This window comes from Ammodytes marinus (genome assembly GCF_949987685.1).
Source record: "Ammodytes marinus genome assembly, chromosome: 7".
Classification (NCBI taxonomy): domain Eukaryota; kingdom Metazoa; phylum Chordata; class Actinopteri; order Uranoscopiformes; family Ammodytidae; genus Ammodytes; species Ammodytes marinus.
In genome coordinates, this window is record NC_137211.1 from 5,805,033 (window position 1) to 5,826,364 (window position 21,332).

At 40.7% G+C, this 21,332-nt stretch overlaps 1 protein-coding gene across 2 annotated transcripts; it reads right to left on the reverse strand.

Annotated features, from left to right (window-relative positions):
• Window positions 1-316: 316 nt before the first annotated feature.
• c1qtnf12 (C1q and TNF related 12) lies at window positions 317-21,187 on the reverse strand. 2 transcript variants are annotated; one of them, XM_080031012.1, is made up of 8 exons: window positions 19,802-21,187; window positions 8,258-8,362; window positions 7,649-7,760; window positions 6,988-7,172; window positions 5,668-5,776; window positions 4,786-4,879; window positions 2,656-2,734; window positions 317-2,563 (listed from the first exon to the last, which is right to left on the reverse strand). In XM_080031012.1, exons 1-8 carry the CDS (start codon window positions 19,985-19,987, stop codon window positions 2,465-2,467), a joined length of 969 nt encoding a protein of 322 aa, XP_079887138.1. In that variant the 5' UTR covers window positions 19,988-21,187; the 3' UTR covers window positions 317-2,464. The 2 variants fall into 2 exon arrangements, with proteins under 2 accessions (XP_079887138.1, XP_079887137.1); XM_080031011.1 differs by having other exon boundaries at window positions 6,988-7,187.
• Between the last annotated feature and the right edge of the window lie 145 nt (window positions 21,188-21,332).

The window sequence follows — 21,332 nt, forward strand, 5'->3', positions numbered from 1 at the left end:
CTTGGCATCTCAGCAATGCTTCCATGAGAAGGCTCTATTATAAGGCATTCATGCAATGATGCAAACAAGCTCATTTCGCTGGCTAGACAAGCATTTGTGCAATTAGGTCCCAAGTTATTAGTTACTGCCTTGTGAGACCACCCAAGAAACAATATGGTGATATTAAAAGATTGTCCAATAATCTCCAAAGAGTAGCAACAAAGTCCCATTTACTGGACTACAGTGTGTTGTGAAGGACAACAGCCATTCAGTTTTAATTCAAATGGAAACTTGAGAAATATAAAATACATGATAAACAGCCTAGACGTCAAAGTAATAGCCATTAGATTTTTAGTTTCCCTGGACACATGATCCTGGATGACATGCAGAGTGTCTCGTCTCAAACACCAAAGACGTTGCAGTAATATTTTACAGGTAGATAACTGCAGTCATGAATTCACTTTGGCAGTCTGCCAGTGTTTGCAAAGAAGGTATTTGAGGTATTTTACCATTCAAACGATGCCACGGAGAAATGTTAAGTTTTGATGAGCCCCAGAGGGTGGTTTCAAATTAAAGTTGGATTTTTGCATTTGTGATAAAAAGTGGTTTACATGAGAAAGTGTCACTATTACCACCATTTTGTGCAGAAACCAAGAGGCAACATTTAAAAAAAAAGTTTAATTTCAATTTACATCATAGTATGGATAATAGAAAAATAGCAAAAAGATATATTTTTATTGCAATAATCTGTGGTTTCAACGGTCCACGAGAGTGTAAATCAACACGTAATTCCTCACACATAAATACCATATCAAATTTCAATGCTTTCCAATGTTACTGGTGTATCGGTTGTGATAAATTACATTACATTTATATGTCAAGAAAATAATAAAATACAGTAAAAACAAAACATGATGATTAATGATAACACAGAGAAGACTGTAAAATCTTAATGCTACCCATAAATTTGCTCTTTTACAACTCTCTTATCGTGAAAATATGTATCTCGACTTGCTTAACACATTTTAACGAGAGACTAAAGGCGTATTCACATTATCACAGAAAAACAGTTTGTGCACACGCCTGTTCAGCTCTGCACAGATGTCCATGGTGCGACCAGCAGAGTGCCAAAAGTTCAAATTTGTTGAACATTGACCCGAGCTATTCTGACCTTAGTGGGCGCAGCCAATCGCTGTTGAAACCCAGGCTTGAAATGAAAGATGATGTCTTTGAATTTCCACAACCGTAACATAATAAATTGGCCTCATACTGAGACCAAACAAAACAGATATTTGCTTGATTATTAGTAACAAATACAAGTCTGTGAAACATTGCAATATACTGCTAGTGTCCAGACAGCAATTTAGTAGAGCGCCACCTTGAGGGGTAAATACTGCAATCGCGCCATACAAGACCCATGTTTTTCTGTTATAATGAGAATACGCCATGAGAGTTTACAGCCAAGCTAGCAGCTCTATGAGGCTGTAGTATCACACTGATATTAGCAATAGTATAATGTGTGCCAGGTTTACCATCTTAGCTTAGCGTGTTAGCATGCCAACATTGGTTTAAATTCACTTTTAAAACCAAGAATGCCGACCTCATGGTGAGGCCAGATGAAAAGTCAGTGGATCACCAAAAAAGTCAGCAGGACTCATTCCTCTCAGGACCATAAATATCTGTTTAAAGTTTCATGACAATCCATCAAATACTTGAGATATTTGGGTCGGAACCAAAGTTGTGGACAGACCAACATTGTTGTACGGAGCCACAAACGGCTTGGCTAAAAAACAGTTATGTTACAAAACATGTAATTACATATGTGGGATTTGGAAATCACTTTTTCCATGATCTTGTGAGGCCGTTTTTTTCTGTCGATTCAGCGTGTTTCCATTGTCCAGTGTACTCACTGTCTATGTACCATACAACGTTATATAAATGTGAGACTTAATCCATGATAGAAAATAACTATAGTTCATGAGTGTATACATATAATATCATGTAGACAAATAAAACAAACATTGTCAGTATACATTAAAAACAAACTTTTTTTCCCACGTTCCCTAGCTTTTCCAACATCTATCCAGAGAACGTTCAAAAAACATAGATATTTGGTTAACCGCAAAAAAGGTCTTCAACAATCGTGAAACATCTGCTGAAATAGACATATTCTCTCCTTTATTTTCAGGTTATTCTATTGGTGAAGCGACAGGCGTCCCGAATTCCTCTGAGAAGTTGCAGCGCACTGGGGAAAAAACAAACTCCAAAGTCCTTGAGTTCTTCACACTGTCTTTTTCACCGTCTGACAGGCAAGTCAAGTCAATGTCAGCCTCACTTCCTTCCTTCAAACCTCCCCTGTGGTTTGATACTAGTGTGTTGGCGCTCAATAGCAGTCCATTGAAAAAAAAAAGGCAAAAAAATAATAATTAAAAGGAGACTGCAGCAGTGGATGGGCTTGGATGTTGCCCTGTTCATATGTGTGGGGTTATACGCCAAGAAGCATGCCCATGTAATCTGAACCGTTCTGTATTGTGATGGAAGCGCCCGCCGCGTTGTCCACAAATATGGACGTGTACTGCCCGACCTGCAGAGGAAAAATACACACATACAGTGATGCAGAAAGATTGTACAAATAGATATTTGATATGTGTGTGTGTTCCTCAGTGGGCTGCTTACCTGTAGCTCTAGCAGCCCCTGCACGCTGACAGTGAATATCTTGCTGTTACTTTCCAATCCGACAATCATCTCCAGTGAGCTGCAATCACATTTAAAAGGGGAAATTTCTATATACGTAAATGTCGCGTTTTGAACAGTTTTGCACTTTTCAAAACATTGTTAAAGTGAACCCTAGTTCCTAATTCTAAAAGGTAGCCATGATACGTGCGTGCAAGTATGAAGTTCACAACCAGAAGCTGACTTAATTAGCTTAGCATAAAGACTAGATGCAACTAGACTGTCAAATGGTGATAAAATCCAAAATTTATTTAATTTCTTGGCCGAACTGAAAATCCCAGTTTCACTTTAGTATGATTCTACTCATTATTTAGTGTAAAGGAGACACCGTTTGTGGTAATTGAGTAACTTTAGATGTGTTGCTAAGTGGATTTTCTTTTGCTAGCCGCTTCCAATTTCCAGTCTTTAAGCTAAGCTACATAAGTCCTTAATGCATACTTCATACTTGGCCTACAGACCTGACAGTGGTATCATTCTCCTCATCTAAATCGTTTTCCCCAAAATGTCTTAACTTTTTCTATATAAAACTCCCAGAGTCTGTTTAGACGGTTGTAACATCGCTGCAGGCTTCTAACCACACAGTGAGAGCACTGGCTCATGTTAAGTGGAAAATGCTAAATTTTTATGGTAAATCAATCATGTTTGTCTTCACTCCAACTGCCATCGCAACGAGCCTCATTTCACATTCTCTGCATTTTCATGTGTGGGAGGGCGAGACTGGCTGAGGCTTTGGCTCAAAACGCCAGAGCCAAGGACTCTTTTGGGTTAGGTAACCCATCATAATAATATTATTTATATGTTCCCCTCATTGTACCAAGCTGGAAGGGGAGGCTGCACAGAGCTCTGCTACAGTCCGGGAGAGACTTTAGGGAGCAATCCATTGCAGCAGTTTTCACTGACTTTATGTAAATAGAAAATTTTGAAATATTGGAAAGAACTCAAAACCTAAATCCCAATTGGATTTGTGATTTTTCACCATGTAGAACCCGCTGTATTAAAGGTGGAGTCAGCGATTCTGGAGAAGGCTTGTTGTCAAAATCCTTTGTGTCAAAAACCAGTTAATATCACTTCACGATCCACTTCTATACCCGTTTACAAAGCCTAGGCTTTTTCAGCACACACTAGGATAGACAGGTAGCAGATCGTGAGGAAATATTCACTGATTTTGACACTAAGTGATTCCGACAACAACATTTTCTGGAATCGCTAACTCCACCTTTAAATACTTCATTAACTGTCTCCCACATCCCAAACAAGGGCATTTCTCTGCTGTGCTACTGAATATAACAGGCTTCCCCCGAGTGTCGAAGGTGAGCCCATAAAGATTAGTAAGGCGACAGCGACGTGGGCTCTAAGTGAGCGGTCACTTCCTTTAAAAGACCTGCTCTGCCTTTTATACAGGAAATGCCACACTGGTTCCACACAAAGTGTAACAGACGACACCTTTAACAGCTCGTAAATTCTATTGAGAGTGAGGGCATGCATTAAACACCAATAAAATATCACTGTTACGTGCGGGAAAGTAAACAATTTGTCAAAACAAGAATGTCAAGAATGCAAAAATGTGGTCGGTACTCGGGTTAAGTACTACTTTCCCAAGATGTATCTGTGATAGATGGTACAAGCAGCCAACATGTGGTAGAGCCGTAACAAAAGAAAACCACATGGATATCATCTATTGAAGTAACATAGTGTTCGGTAGGGTACGTCTGATTTTGATTCAGGTCATAAGTCAAGCATATTTAACAATAAGTGATTTAACATGTGCACTACTAGTTGGCTGGTTATAATCTGTTTTTTAAAAGTATGTGTAAATATTGGAAGCATTTGAAAAAGCCTTATCTGGGTTTTGACCAAATTTGTACACGCTACTTGGAGATAAAAAGACAAAAATGCACTAAGATGATCAGAAAAAAATGTATATTGTTAGAATCATGCAATCAGGGATGTGTATAACCAGGTTTTTATGATCCATGTGAACTTAAAATCCCAAATTAGATCAAAAACAGGATAACGTTTATACCCAGGATACTAGCACGCATTTAAACGCGCTTGATGGTTCAGAATACCTACGTGTATCTGTGGCAGAGTGATTCGATGCAGATCAGCACCCGGACGTTATCCCTGGCTTTGAGTTGACTCTTGCTCCTCTTCACCTCATTGTGATCTGTAAAAGAGGCACAATGTTCACAATCACATGGAGATACTGGCTCATGCACAAACAAAATTATAATAAAAGTTAAAACTTGTATTGTATGTCCAGCTAAATAGCTTGATTCATACAGTGATAACTTTACATGCTACTACAGCACTAGTTATTAGGGTGACAGCTTATGTTTGGAGAAAAAATTCCTATTAAGATTTTAGAATAAAAGTGGGGGTTCTGTCCTCCTCTTTTTTGGATTAGGTGAAAGTCTACACTCCAGCAACCACAGTTAATGTGACCTGAGATAATGTTAGGTATGCCGCCCATCATTTAGCCGTCATGCTTAAAGTCATTTCTCAATTAAAAATAAGAAGTGAAAACAGAGGCTACTGTTTGAGAATATGAACGAGTAGGTAAGCTTAGAATGTGGAAACAATTTAATATGGAAGTTTTCACTCTCGTATGACGCAGTCAGACATTTAAAGTTCAGTTGGAGATAGCCAAGTCATGAAGTTACAGTTAGCTTAATGAACAGACATCATTTGACAAAATCAATGTTTGTCTGCTTTTGTCTGTCTCTGTCTGAAAACAGGGACTCATTGTTCAAAAATGATTTGATAAACATAATCATAAACCGCATACTTGCTGGCTACTGGCATAGAGTAAGGAGGGCAGAGCTAGGAAATAGTATAGTTCAACAGGCATCAATAAAACACAAAATGTAGCTCAGTCTGTTTGTCTGTTTTAGACTGATGAGCTCTTAGCGAATGTACTGTTATACTTCAAATAATACAGTAAATGGTATTTACCAATGTGGACATTAGCAGAGAACTGGTAGATCCCAGTTATGGGAGCTGTGAATCTCCCGGTAGACTGGTCCATCCCCGACCCTCTGAGGAAGGCTCCTTTAGCTGGTGGCTGCAAGCACACAAACATTTGATTAATGTCTTTATATTTTAGACGGATAATGCATTGTCTTTGAGCTTATACATATTTCAGGAAGACTTGCAGACACATTTCACTTTCCTCATTGGTGTGGCTAAGCCCCTAAAGAGCTGGATTCTTACCCCAATTCTTTCTCTTTACATCTGACTCTGCAAAAAAGCCTGACAAAGACCCTTTCCAAAGCCGATACACTAACATGTTTATTCTAACATAGTGCTGTGTTAGCATGTTTAATAGTTTTAAAACAGCTTAATCCTCCCTCCTCCAGCCCCGTAGAGCCCATCCCAACAGGGCATAGTTCTTCCACTACAGCATGCCGTTTTCGAACAGTGTCTATTTCTGTCCTCTCCACACTTTCTTCCAAGTCGGAGACAGAGTGCCTTTTGTATGCCGCCCAAAGCGTGATGTGTAGAATTGAAAAAGTAGATATTTCTGAACCAAAAAGGCCGTCTGAGTCCCAGAGTGGCAGAGCATATGCTTTGCCAGTGCCAGTTACCAGTGAGTGGATGATCCCTTTCATAATTCCCACACATGCAAACTTAGCGATGATTACCAAACAGTCGCTCTTTTCAAACACAGTTAAAGCCTCTGGAAACCTGGTTTAAAGTTGTAAAAATCCATAAAAGATATCAAAGTTGGGTGCCTCCATAAGCTGTTAAAAAAATCTGATTGAAAATAAATGTTGATAAATATTATAAAACTTAGTTTTAAATGCTTTTTTTACTGTCTCTAACGTTTAACTGTGTGGACGTGGCCTATCAAAAGGTCTCCATGGCAACAATAATTGTTTTTATAGAACGTTCGGGCAGAGAACAGCTGTGATTGGTTCAAAATACTTATTGTGTAGGAACCAGAGCATAGCCCGCCTCATCTACACCAAATTTCTGTTAAGTGTATCAAACTTAGACGACAATAACTTTAATTGGGAACGATAAATATGCCTAACTCTTTTCAGATGCTATCCTGCAACAAACTCCCCAAATTACATGGTTAGAAGGATTTTGTGGATTTGGGTTTACAGGGGCTTTAAGACGGTAGAAGCAAAGGGGTCCGAAACAAAAGAGTGTGGCTAACCATGCAGGGGGAGGATTAGCCAAAACTTTTCCTTTTGCGCAACACACACACATACCAAAGCTGAACCATTTCTTAAACATTTACTTGGTTTTAAACAAACATAAACATACTGTCTGAAAGTTCTGGAGCTCCACCAGCGTCTTCTTGTCGACCACCACGGGTCCCTTGAGTTTGCAGTGGAAGGCCTCCTCTATTCGCCTGTAGGAGGTCATCCCCTCCAGGGTGAGGAGAGCCGTGGGTAACTGGCTGGGGCTGGTCTGTCTGTCCAATGCTGCTGCTCGCCTCTCGGTAGCCTCTGGAAGAAACACACCTGGGGTTATCACAATGCAAAATTAGACAATTATCAGTCTAAACTTACATGATTACCTGAGGAAATAACAAAAATACATTTATATACAATATACAATTGTGTTAACCTCCTGTAGGTGTGGTAGGCTAAATTAAGAAGAATGGCATGGCAGAATGTTAGTTGTCTAAATCAGGGAATATCCTCTCAAGATCTAGAGTACCTGTAAGTACTGTGTGTGCGCAGAAAACAGGCATGTTGCTAGCTATGGTGGGCCCTTTTGTCTACATATCAGTTTACAAAACCTAGGCTGTTTATTAGCACTGATGACTTTCAGTGCACACAAACAGTAGAGGAAGCGAATCGTGAGTGGATATTTACTGATTTTGACAAAAAGTGATTAAGACAACAAGCATTGCTGACTCCACGGTTAATGAAAGAACAATTTGAAATGTGTTAAGGCTGGAAAATGAACGTGTTTCTACCTTTGATCATGTCTTTGAACTCCTGGAGAAGGACTTCCTGGGTGACTTCAGCCCCGGGAGAGCCAGGGGGTCCCTGTGGACCGGGGGGACCAGGAGGACCAGGTGGGCCGGGCTGAGGGAAGGGATGGGAAGATGAACACACCATAATGTCATGCATCAAACTATGATATTATATGGAAATTATTTTGTAAGTTTGTCTCATTACCAATTGTAGTAGTCAATAGCAGTAGTAGTAGTAGTAGTCGAGAAAAATGCAATAGTGCTCACCTTTTATTGACTTATTTTATTGTCTATCTATCTATCTATCTATCTATCTATCTATCTATCTATCTATCTATCTATCTATCTATCTATCTATCTATCTATCTATCTATCTATCTATCTATCTATCTATCTATCTATCTATCTATCTATCTATCTATCTATCTATCTATCTATCTATCTATCTATCTATCTATCTATCCATCCATCCATCCATCCATCCATCCATCCATCCATCCATCCATCCATCCATCCATCCATCCATCCATCCATCCATCCATCCATCCATCCATCCATCCAGGTAAGTACATGTTATTAATAAGCATACAGTCTATGGGGTTTACCTACCAGGGGTCGTTTGCGTTTGCGACACTTTCCAGGGAAGTTTCCGACGGGCCTTTTCACAAAGTCCATCCATGATCCCAGTGGATCCACTCGCTGGTTGTCAGAAATCTGAAGGAGAGAAATACACAGAAATATGAAATTTTCCCACATGATTTATTAGGCCGCTATGAGTATTATAAACCATTATGAAACAGAGGTGTAATGTCAGTGTAATATTTATGTGGTAAGGGATGGCAAGCTTGAAGGTCATTTATTTATAAAGCTCTTTTCATACACGGTGGCAGTTCAAAGTGCTTTAGAACTGGCAAAATAAAATAAATAGGACAGGATTAAGACATACATGTTATGCTAGAGGGAAGCTAATTCCCTAACAAAGAACATCTTTCAAAGATTCAGACTTTTTTTTTCCTAAAGCCACATTATAGAGTATAATTACCACCTTTGAAGAAGTTTGCTATTTACCTGTTTAATCATTTAATTTTGAAATAATTTCGTCTTAATGGGGAATAATGCAAAGAAAACTGAATCCAAGGAGTCATTATTTCTTCCTTCAAACCATCACTGGAAAGTCTTGCCCCTAAGATACAATTAAATGGTGCCAGACTTTCGAAGAAGGTCACACAGGGAGACCTCTCTCTCTCTTTCTTTCTCTCTGTCTGTCTCTCTGTCTGCCTCTCCGGCCCAGTCGGCTGCAATTCCTCGAAAAGGCTTTCCACAATGTGCCATCTGACTGTAGCCCCCCAGTCTCCTCCCAAAGGCACACCTTATGCTTATTTTGCTCCTTAAAATTCAACCAGGTGCCACGTCAGTCCTTGTTTGCTCAATAGACTTGGATGAATGTAAACAAAATCGTGTCAAGTTGGAGTTTTTTTTTTTTCACCACATGAAAAATTTCCATGAGCACTCTGGTGAAAAATGAGTCTGCCCTTGTATGTATGCGTGTGGATTGCAGACCACAACTACTGAAGTGCATAACAACATGTCAAAGCAGCCAACACTATTCTCCCCCCTTCACCCAAAGACAAATGAGTATTTACTTTTATTAGGACTGCTCGCGTGGGTAACATAGTGATGAAAGACCTTAATAAACCAGATAAGAAATGTAATGTATGCTTACCAGGGCGGGTTGTGATTTAAGGTTGTTAAGTCTGTTTCCTAATAGTGCATGTAGGCTCCATCGTCTTATCTGAAATAACTCATTTATGATGAATTACTGTATAGGAGACTGGGATCTGTTAGGAGATAAGGAAGGCACACTCCTGTGTAAATAACATTTTTATGCTACAACTGGCGTGTTTTCATTTTGGGGTGAAATGTGAAAACTGAACGGATTCCAATTACAGAAAGCCAGAATCTTACTACGCCAACAACCCCGTCCCCATACTGTACGTCAAGTGCCTTCAGTTGAGGTAGATAGAGGAGATAAAGACGAGCCATGGAGGTGAGCTGCCTGAAATGGAATTTGTTTAGGTTTGGCAGCGCGGGACACGGATGACTTATCTGCAAAACCAACATGCCCCTTTCTTCACTGTCAAAGAACGTGCCTGTAGATCCACCGCAACAAAGTAACTCCTTGTTTGTCTTTTCATTATGCTGGAATAAAAACTTTTTTTTTCATGTATGGGATTTGCAGCATTCTCTCTCTCCCTCACTCTCTCTCTTTCTCTCTCTCTCTCTCTCTTTCTGACAGCAGACAAAATAAACAACTTAACAGGCGCTGCGCTGGCTGCATGTTGGATCGCGGTGTGTGTTTTTGTTGTGATTTTGAGGCTTGGAAACAGATAAAAGCCAGGCTGATTCGGCCTAGTCAAGAATACTTTTACTACTATACTCAATACTGTTTCCACGAGACTGGGAGGATAAACTGCTTTTTTCCTTTGCCACGTCAATTTATATTCATCAACATGCCTTTTCTGATCACTTTATAGGAATCGTTCGGACACTTTTTGGGAATACTTTAAGCTGCGATCACTGATTTACTGTTTGACATATCATCTATTCTTAAGTTTGTATTTATATTGTTATCAAACACTTTCTCATTTACACAAAGCGATTATGGAGGGATATTGTCATTGATTTGGAGTTGTGTTTTTGGCCACCTTATAAATTCAAGTCAAATACAATTCAAGTCAAATAAGACCCATTGTTGGTCTCCACCAACTCCTGATGGAAAATATGGCTCTTTAGCTTAGCATACAGACTGGAAAGAGCAGCAATCAGCTAGCCTGGACCTGTCCAAAATGATTAAAATCTGCCAATTAGCATTGCTAAAGTTAACTATTTAACACATTCCATCTTAGTTATTATGCTCATACATGATCTGAAATGTTAAAAGGACATGTTGTGCGTGTGTCGGATTCCTGGCTAATTCAATGTTGCCAAAACCTGCAGGAGGTTGTTTGATGGCGTCATATCAGATTTTACTATAATTACAACTTTCTGACTTGTAAATAGCGTTCACTTCAATATTGAAGTCATAATTATGACTGGGAAAGCTCCAATGTACGGCCTGGCATTCCAATCTAACTAAAATATAAAAAAATGCGCCAGCTCTGTTGTCATAACACTGTCTTCAGTTGTCCAATTATGTGAAGCTGGTAATAACCCCCAATAAAAAAATTTAAAAAACAAGATTATTCCCAAACTTTACAGGTGCTAATAGGCTTAACTTTGTCCCTTTTGGACGGAGTCAGGCTAGCTGTTTCCCCTGCTTTCAGTCTTTATGCTAAGCTAAGCTAAGCTAACTATCTGCTGGCTGTATCTTCATATTTACAACACAGATAAAAAAACTTTCCAAAACATACTTGTTCCCTTAAGCACGAACAAATATTAACATGTTGACGACTGTGGGTTGCGGTGGTTCTGGGGTGTTACTAGTATTCCCCGCCTGTGGCACTTTGGGAATCTTTCCACTGTGGGACTGATTGTAAAACTGTAAATCATCACCTGAGACACTCTTACACATGCTTCTACGATATTCAAAAAAAGACGCCCGCCCCCATTGTAAGAGCCAGCGGACACGTATTATCCCATAAAAAGTCAAAGCTTCACATTTGTTTCTCGTGTTTATATAAGTGTCATAGATCATGGTCTTGTTTTTCCAGAGATATGAAACAGTCCAAGTTGGCCCACACATGCAAGTTATAATTACACATCTCAACCATTCCCTACACAATAATAAAATAAAAAAAAAGACAGCGTGTCATTGCCGGGAAATCAGCCACACTCTTGAACTTGTTATCCTCCTTAACACATGCCATGGCAATTAAACCATTAAAATGTTGCCCTCAAGGATTTTTTGTGCTCAAGAAAGAAAGGGCTTTGACCAAGGTAATTATTACCTTCAATTCTGAGCTAAGAAAATAACAGTAAAATCACTGTGTAAATAATTTATTCATCAGGCCCAGAGCCCTCTGCTCGGATAAATTATTTCCATTTAACGAATCCTGCTCTTGTTTAAAGTTGGAGTCTGCGATTCTTGAGAATGCTCACACATAGTACACAGGTAAGTATATTGTGAGGAGATTGACAGATTTTGACAAGAAGTGATTTCGACAACAAACATTCTTCCAATTTGCTGACTCCACCTTTATAAGCATGTGCACTGTCTTAAGCATAACATAGTGACAGCTGGGACGGCTCAGCCAAAAAAGAATGTCTGATACATTGTATGCAGGTGAGTCTGTCTCGACTGAGAACATCAAAGCCGGGCACACACACACATGCAGACATGCAAACCATATTACTCGATGACACAGAAGAGAACCTGTCAGAGACGTTCAATCTCTCACTGGCTGCTATTGACTGTGCCGTTAAGTAAACCATGGATTCCCTTCGGCCTGTAGCTCTGTATCAGCATGTATTAACTGGTGTACAAAGTATATGGAGGGAGGGAGCCGCATATATGGAGGTATCAAAGTCTAGAGAAGTTGATGCAGAACACCGGGGCTCCTGGCTTTGATCAGCGCTGATGTGTGAGTGCCTGTGAGTGGCCTCGTCTGTCAGCGAAAGGAGCGCACGCCTTAACAGCACAGACCCAGAGAATGTGTCAGGTATTCTGTCTCAAAGGTGAGAAAGTTTAAATCTCCTATACAGACAGTGTTTATCCTCATAGTGATGGGGCTCGGGAATGGTGACGCATTACTGGGGGCTCGGATCTTAAGAATGGGATGCATTGTGTATTCACATGTGAGTGAGTAATAGTCGATGTTAAGATAGTTATTGTATGAAAGGTGCTATACAAATAAAGTTTATTAATATTACCAAAAAAGCTCATAGACATCTGAAAAAGTGAACAGGGGGCCCAGATTAGACGCTTATAAGGGATCAGGAGCCAAAAAGGGTTTGGACGCATTGGTTGATTCTTTAACAATCCATTACATAAGCCTATTATATATCATGTATGTAGTACCGTTATCCCAAAAGTATATTTACCTTAAAATACCTCAAAACTATGCTAAAGGGCAGTTTAGTAAATAGACCAAGCTTCTCTCCACCACTGACCATGGTGCCCATGTTGCACGATAAAAGTAAACAGAGTTATTTTTTTATTAGCCTATTGACTCTGTAGTTTTTGGATCAATTAGTGATAATCATTGATGACCACACACAGAGGCCTAATGAGATTGGATAACCCATAATGGAGTGCTCATTTCAGTCTGCGCGAGTGATTCTGCTATGTGTGCAGCTTTAAGTGTGTTTGTCATGTAGTTTGGGGAAAATTGGGTCGAATTTATTTGAAGCAATAAAAAAGGGAAAATATTTTCCCTGGGGCGGCATGCCACCAAAAACACAAACACAACTGTTAAAACATGTCTGTAGGGCTGCAACCAGATACCCAAACTCTAGTCTACTCCATCACAGGCGGCTCCCGAATTCTTCCATGTGTGTGTGTACAGTAACTTATCTTGTTTTCCTTTGCGTGTTATCTCCCTTCCTACCTGTTCCTACACACGAGACGACATGAAACTTTTTTTGCCGCTGATAAAAAAATGTTGCAGAGTGCAGGTTTAAAGGTGCACTATGCAGTTTTAGGGGAGGAGGATTTGTTTACCTTTGCAGAGCTTGCAGTTAAGTTTACAACACATATTTACTCTACATGTTATACTAGGATTGAATCATTCAATCACTATTAATCAAAACTAAATTATGTTGAGGCACCAGGAACCAAACATAAGACTAGAATATGTCTGTTAACAAAAATGTTGGCCTTGCAGCTGTAAACAACAGTGAAACACTATCTTTTCAGGTGACTTTTTATCTCCCAAACATTGTCCCAGGGATGCAACTTTCCTGTTCGTAAAGTTTGATTATTCAGATATGAGACTACACCTTAGAAAACTTTCATTTCTCTGACACACCAAAAGTTACATAGTGCACCTTTAAGGGTCGGACAGGATGATGGAGAGCCCTATCTAATCCCTTGTTTTTACATGGCTGTACTGCTCCCTGTGCAATCATCCGTGCCCTGGGCCTATCCCAAACCCGGGAGGCAGGCATCCCCGGGCAATGTGTGGGACGAGGTAAAGGGGATCCTTTTGCTATAACCTGCGTGCATCCCAGCCGCCACGCAATCCACCCCCGCGTTCCCCACCACTGCACTTCACAGAAACACAAGATTGCCCCGAGGATTAATCGCCCCGAAAGCTAAATACAGTTAAGCATGCAATGTTGACTCTTCTCACTGTGTTATTACTCAATTGGCAAGCACGGTATATACGCAAAACATAATTACTCTATATCACACTATATAGGATGCTGCTATTAGTTCAACAAATATAAAAGGAACGACTTTTTGGAAGTGTACATCAAACATATAGGTATTGTATAATGACATAGCTGAACATGCTTCTTATCATTTGGACTGATTTTTAACTTCACTGTTGTCCCAACAAAGGTGTGTCTGTTATGCGTTCATTATGTGTGAGAGAAAGTGAATTAATTTGTGTTTATGCTTAAGAAAAATCTCCAGACATGATCTTAGATTCCTCTCGATATATAAAACGGTAATAAAAAGCTGAAAGACATCTCGAGCACCGCCGCCGTGTCACACCTGTTTTGTGTACGAATTATAGCTATAAAGTTGGAGTGGGTGCTCATTTTCGCTGTGGTAGGTAAAATGAGCTGTTGAAAAGCACCACTGATCTCAAGTACACAGGGTTGGCCTCGAGGTTTGACTGTGGGCAGAACATTTCACGTAAGAAGTCATTAAATCCTCCTCTTTTTATAAGATTTTATTCGTAGCACTGAATCATGCTACACAAGTAAGTTTATGTAAATGCTTGTAAATGCTTTCTTTTTCTTATCTGACTTTCATTATGCAGCTAATTTGCACCTGTGGTGTCGGGTTACCACTTACTTTAGTAGTTAGAGAAATATGATAAGTGGTGACAAACAAGAGATGTTGTTTTACTGAAACTGTAAAAACATATACAGTACATTTTAAAAAGAAAATAGGAGAGATGCCAAAAACAAAATAAGTTTGACATGTTGTGCTTTTTTTATTTGTTACCAAGAGTTAAATGAGAACATTGTTACCATTCTCATGTCTTTATGGTAATTGGGAATCTAGCAGCAGATGGTGAGCTTAGCTTAGCATAAAGACCGGAAACACTACAGCTAGTCTGGCTCTATCTGATGGTAGCAAAATCCATGAACTATAGCATCTCTAACGCTCACATATTAACACGTTATATCTCGTTTGTTCGTTTTGTACGAACACTGATGTGTAAAAACAACATGTTACCAAATGGACAACAGCAGGCTAGCTGTTTCCCACCGTTTCCAGTCTTTTTGCTAAGCTAAGCTAACTGTCGCATGGCTGTCATTTTATACTGTGATAGAGATGTTCTCATCAACCTCTTGACAAGACAGTGAATAAGCATCAAATTTCTCCCCCTAATAATACATTATTTAGATTTATTTGCATATATTATGTTTCATACGGCCTATTCCTTTAATCTGCTGCACAGTTTATAGTAACACTAAATAGGCTATTTAATAGATTGAACACTATTTAATGGTTATCACAACTGCACACGAGATGCATTTGCAAGAGAAAATATATGAAATACGGGTACCATCTTCCAGTGTGAATAACAAAATAAAAAGGCCATCATAAGTTGACTCGTCAGCACAATAGCTGTTTTTACTTGAAGCTGTAGTCGACCAATGTACTGTTAAGAGCAGCAATAATTCAGAAATTATGGTTTCAGGAACATGACCGGCACATGATAAGAATCAGGCAAGATTAAGGGATTTCTATAAATCTGGCATCAAACCGAAGCTATTACAAATGAAACAAAATCCAAATAAAACAGTCCCTTCTATGTGTGTGGTGAAAACACAACAATGTGCGCTTTATTTTCCCTTTGCAGATTTCAGATGTAATGACCAAAGACTATAGTTTATTATTCGTTTTCTCATTCTCGATTACTTTTAATGTTAAATAAACGTGACCTTTCTAGTCAGCTGACATGTGGAAAGCTGAGTTCACTATCACGCAAAAAAACAGACTATAGATGTTTCACACTGGCAGCAGTTGATGAGAGGTGTGTAAGGCTGCACCATTAATCGTAAAAAAAAACATAGTGATCTAGATTCATATATCTATGCAATTTCATTTCTCAATGATGCCAATTCTCTCGCTCATATTCTCCTTTGCATTTAAGTCAGGCAGAACTTCTTTGCTTGGGAATATCCTAATTGCAGCTGCTATATCAATGACAATTAGCTACACAATGTAAAACGAAACAAGCTATTAATGCATCATTCACGCAAACAACTCAATAGATGTTGTAACTTGCCAGTGTTCCTCCTTGGAGCCCCCAAAAGGTTAATATTGTAGACTAGACTAGCTTTAAATACAGTGGTTGGTTGGGTTTGATTTATTTCTATTATCTATTCCAAAGCTGTTACTTGACATTCTCTGTGTTTAGGGTGTCTCAGTGTCAGTAAATGTTTTTTGTTGAAAAAACAACAATTGTATGAGAGAATCGTGATATAAATTCTTGAGGAGAAAAATCGTGATTCACATTTAAGCGACAATCGTGCAGAACTAAAGGTGTGTGTGCTCTCACAGTGGCGCTGTTTTCTCTGGGATTCTGTCTTGTCTCTTGTGTGCAGGTCGATCCAAAAGGTCCCACACACACACACACACACACACACACACACACACACACACACACACACACACACACACACACACACACACACACACACAGAGACACACACACAACGCTGCATTTATCATCACTGGGGATGAGAGAGGGGAAACAAAAACCCTGGCCTCGGGCTAAACCCAGCCATTACTCAACACGCCAGGCGTGATGTTTGACTTGACTCCCTCAATTACAGCCATCACGGATCCCTCACTGCTCTCGACAATGACAGATTCCTCTCATCTTCAGAGTGCAGACCAATGAAGGCCTACATATAAGTGTGTGGGTGTGTGTGTGTGTGTGTGTGTGTGTGTGTGTGTGTTTGTGCCTCTAACATGTTGCTCTAAAAAATTCTACAACGTCGGATGGTTCACCGAGATCACAGTTGTTTGAAATGTGCTTCAGTTATCATCTCATTAAAAGAATTCCACTCTCAGCACAACTCCACACCTCACAATTGTGATCACTTTCAAATGGAAAATCTCCTGAGGAATGCGGGTGTACGACTGCAAACCGCTGCCAACAGCCCACACACGGGATTTGGTCCGATAGAAAGCAAAATGCCATCGTAAGAAACTCTCTCTTTCTCCCCCTGTTTTCCACTGCATGGGCACAAGGCAAAAACATGTAAATGTGGAGTGTAAATGTTTGGCCTGGTTGGAGAACACACATTTCTTTGCCAAGACGGCTCCAATGGACATGTTGTTTTCTCTCGCGACCAAAGCAGATGTGTAATAGGATAAACTTACAAACTTTACCCAAGAAAAGCAACTACTCTTCATGGTGTGTGGCATTCTGTCTTCTTTTTTTCTCTCTCTCTTCCTTGAACACAACCCAGTATTGGGTGGCACCAACAACAAATGCAACCGTCAATACAACCACTTCCACACATGTCAAGCTTGAAAGCTCAGGTTCTCGTCGGAGGTGACAATGTTTGGCAAAGACACTATCTGGCACAACACCGTGTCTTAAGAGTGATTATGTCATTACCCTGCGATTGTGAGAGATGAGATGAAAAGAATGTTAGCGAAAGGGAGGCGCGGGGGGCTAATCCTCGCCGAGGTGTTCTCTTTCAGGACCCTTTCTATGGGGCTTTGTGAGGGGCTTACACGGCATGCTGCCCCAGTTTTTTTCGGGGCCGCACCGCCCCTATCGGATGTCCCAGACACAGCGGAGTCAGACTAGGCCTGTGAATGACAGGATCAATGGGGCTGGGAAACAAACATCGGCCATCGCTCTTTAAATATCTGCCCACCTAACTTTCCCAGGAGTTACATCATGGCAGCGGGCCTGTGAGAGACCCCGGGGGGAAACATACCCTGCATTCCAAATCACATACTTTCTTTTCACTATTCTATTACGTACTAAAGCTGACTATAAATAGTACGTATAGTTTGCATGCAGAATGCTATAATTGGGACATACTTTTACTTATTTATTGCGCCTAGAACTTGCTTATAAATCTTTCGTATCACTGAGTCTCAGTCGATGTGATGTGCAATGGATTGTGTGTCACAATCACCAAAAAAGCATTCTGATTTCCACACTAGAAATCGCGTGACCGGATGTAGTAGCATTTGTAAGCATGCTGCGTCAGACCACATGTATTGGGACATCCTAAATCTTTTTTTCTGTCGTACTAAATAGCAGGGAAAGTATTGGGTATTGGAACGCAGCCAGTGTTTGTGAAAAGACACACCGGTCTCCCTTTGGGGATGAGAGAGGAGTGAAATCCTAGCGGGGTGCAATCTTCAGCGGGCCTGAAGGGTTGACACAAGGTCATCCTTCATAGCCTCTGCTTTTACAGGGCAAAGCAAGTCAAATAAACAGCGCCCAGGCCACAAGCACCTACAATGTGTTCTTTAAAAGATACAAAGGAGACCTCACTGCCTGGTTGAGGGGGGAAAAAAAGGCGGTGAAGGTTACGGTTAAGATTCCACAGACTGGTTCACTAGAAGCTGGTATATAGGGCAGTGAGAGTTGTGTGAGAATGCCAACATAATGGGTGGGCTGAAAGCAAAACAAATAGCCTGTTGGAAAGCCCTCGCAAATATGCAACACCAGCAATAAAACCAATAAATAACAAGAGTCATAGGGGCCGACTGAAAAATGGAATTTGGTACCACTGTATAATGCAGTTCTTTTGCGAGAGGATATTTCCAAACGAAAACAACGTGGGTTCTTCAGTTACATATGACAATTCTCTCAAGCTATAAGACATACTTCCCTCATCTTCTCGATATTCTGTTTATAAACTTAATTTCCTGCTACAGAGACTTTAGACTTTAGACTTTATTGTCCCCAACGGGAAATTCTTCTTCACGTCACAGGTACATTTATGGGCCGCAAGCTGACAGACAATGAACAGAAACAAATAAACATGCATACAGAATATCTACACAGAGTGGGACTGCCGCTATGGCTGCAGGTACCAGGCTTAGACAATTGTAAATATCTTTATCTCCTTCTCGCCTGATTACATGGAACTTCACTTCGTCCCTAAATTTGTTTCACATGGGCTGGAAAATTGGTGTCAGACAACCCGCAGCGCACACTAATTGATGCATTGATCAGCCCTTTGGATGTCCACATTCCTGGCATACCTTCGGAAGTCATCCATTTAGAGTTTCACACATTTGAGTCCGTCACCCTGTCTGAAGCTTGACCTACAAGGGCACACCTGTCCTGTCCCCGGTTGTTTTTACCTTTGGGACCATCAATTCGCCCCCTAGATGTTGCCTGTGCTGACAAGAAATTGGCACATATCTTACATATCTGAAGGTTGACATTAAACTTTAATGAGTGTGTTTGTTTGTTTGTTTCTATATGCAAAATCATCCAAAGGAAATAGCTCATAAATGATAGGTGGACAATAAAATAGAGGTGGTCTACTCTTGTCTTATTTATATTCGATTTTTATTATTTTTACTATTATTGTCTATGTTCATATTTTGTCTATTTTATTGTAAAGCTTGTAATGCATGTCATTGTATCATTGCAAAGCACTCTGAGCTGCATTTCCTGTATGGAAGGTGCTATACAAATACAGTTTTTCATTATTACTATCATTTTTAATGTAAACTGTATAAAAGCCAATAATCAATAAGATTTCATTGTTCACACTTTGATAGTTGTCACAACCTTGATGCTCCCGCTACTCTATTTAATCTTATTTTCTACTCTATTTTTAAACATATTTTTACCAACATTATCATGTCTATGTTCATTGTATGTCTTTTTTAATGAATGCCAATGTGAAGCACTGGGAGCTGCAGTTTTTGTATGAAAGATGCTAAAGAATGTATCATAATCCTTCTTAATGCCAAATGTATAATGACTGAAGCATCCATAACATTTCATTTTACACGTTGGAGAGTTGTCACTATACCTTGATGCTGCCACCGACCTCCTCGCTGTTGGAGAGCGTTGCGTTGAAGGTCTCCGTGTGCTGTGGGGCAGCGGCCTCCTTGGGCCTCTTCCTCTCCTTCTTGGCATCCACCCCGTCCAGCAGGACACACTGAGTCCACAACACTGCAGCCACCACCACCGCCAATGGCCCGGCCCCACACCACATCTTCACACTACCAATACTTTTCAATCAGCACCAGAATCCCCTTGCAGAAAAAAAAACACCTAAATTCTTCTCCGGAAGGTGTGTGATAACTGAGGATGCACACACTCACACACACACAGACACACACACTGCCACACACACTGCCACACACACACACACACACAAGGATCAGAAACACAAGGAATGCAGCTCCAGGGACTCCCCGTCCAAGAGACTGTCAGACTTGACTGCTGCTGCTGCTGTTGCCGCCGGTTGCTCTCTCTCCCCTTGATGAGCTTTCAAGCCAGGGTTGCAGCGTTGCGGTGTATGGGGCACTGTGTGTGTAACAACTCTATAGCCAGGGAAAAGCCAGGAGGAGAAGGGCTTACTCAACTATGAAACGTGTCAAGCAGAATGGTCCAAGGGAATGACAGATCGGCGCAGATCTGACAGCAAATAAACCCATTAGTGAGATTTTTCACGCTTTCTGCTCTGTTGGGGGGTGAGGTGTGGGAGAGAGGGAGGGAGGGAGGGGTGAGAGGGATACAGGGGGCAAAAGAAGAGGCAAGGGAGGGAGTGGGGGTGTCCCAAGCTCAGGGTGGGCTAGACCAAACGTGGATGGGGATATTCAACTTCTTACCAAACCCCCCCCCAACTTGCTTCTCTCTCCTGCTGTGTCTCACACTGGGCAGTCGATCCAGTCTCTAGCTTAAAAAAAGATGTGTGGTATATAACTGGGAAAGGCTGCAAGATTCCACAGATGTTTTGGGGAGTTTTTGTCCAAAAAAGATGCAGTTCGGTGTTCAAATGAAACTGTCTGTCCGCACAGCATGCAGTCCCAAGGAGAGATGGATAGAGGTCCGGCCTTTGATCTTTGAATAACTTTCTTCTTCTTCTCCCTTTAAAAAAAGTACACACCGGCTCCTCTCTGCTATCACGCAACACTTAACAGGTGGCAGACAGTGTTCTTCTTCTTCTACTAATTCTTCTGCTGCGGTGGTTTGACAGAAGCTCAGGTGCTTTTCCTTTTTGAACTCTCCTCCTCAATCAAGTCCAAGGCCACGTGTGAGTTTGACGTCAGGAAAGCAGTGATTGTATTGGTGGTGGTATGGTGGTCCCTTTTTTTCCCCCCCCATGCAGTTCAAAACCAGAATCAGAAGAATTAGAATTAGAAATCCTTTGCACTCCGTTGTCCCTCTGTTCTGAGTTCAGTTGCTGTCTTTGCTCTGCACTGAGCTTACAGGAGGGCTCACAGTGGAGTTTTATCATCACCCTTTCTCTCTCTCTCTCTCTCTCTCCCTCTCCCTCCCGCTTCCCATTCTACCCAGCCCCTCTTCTCCTACTCCCCCCCCCCCCTCTCTCTCTC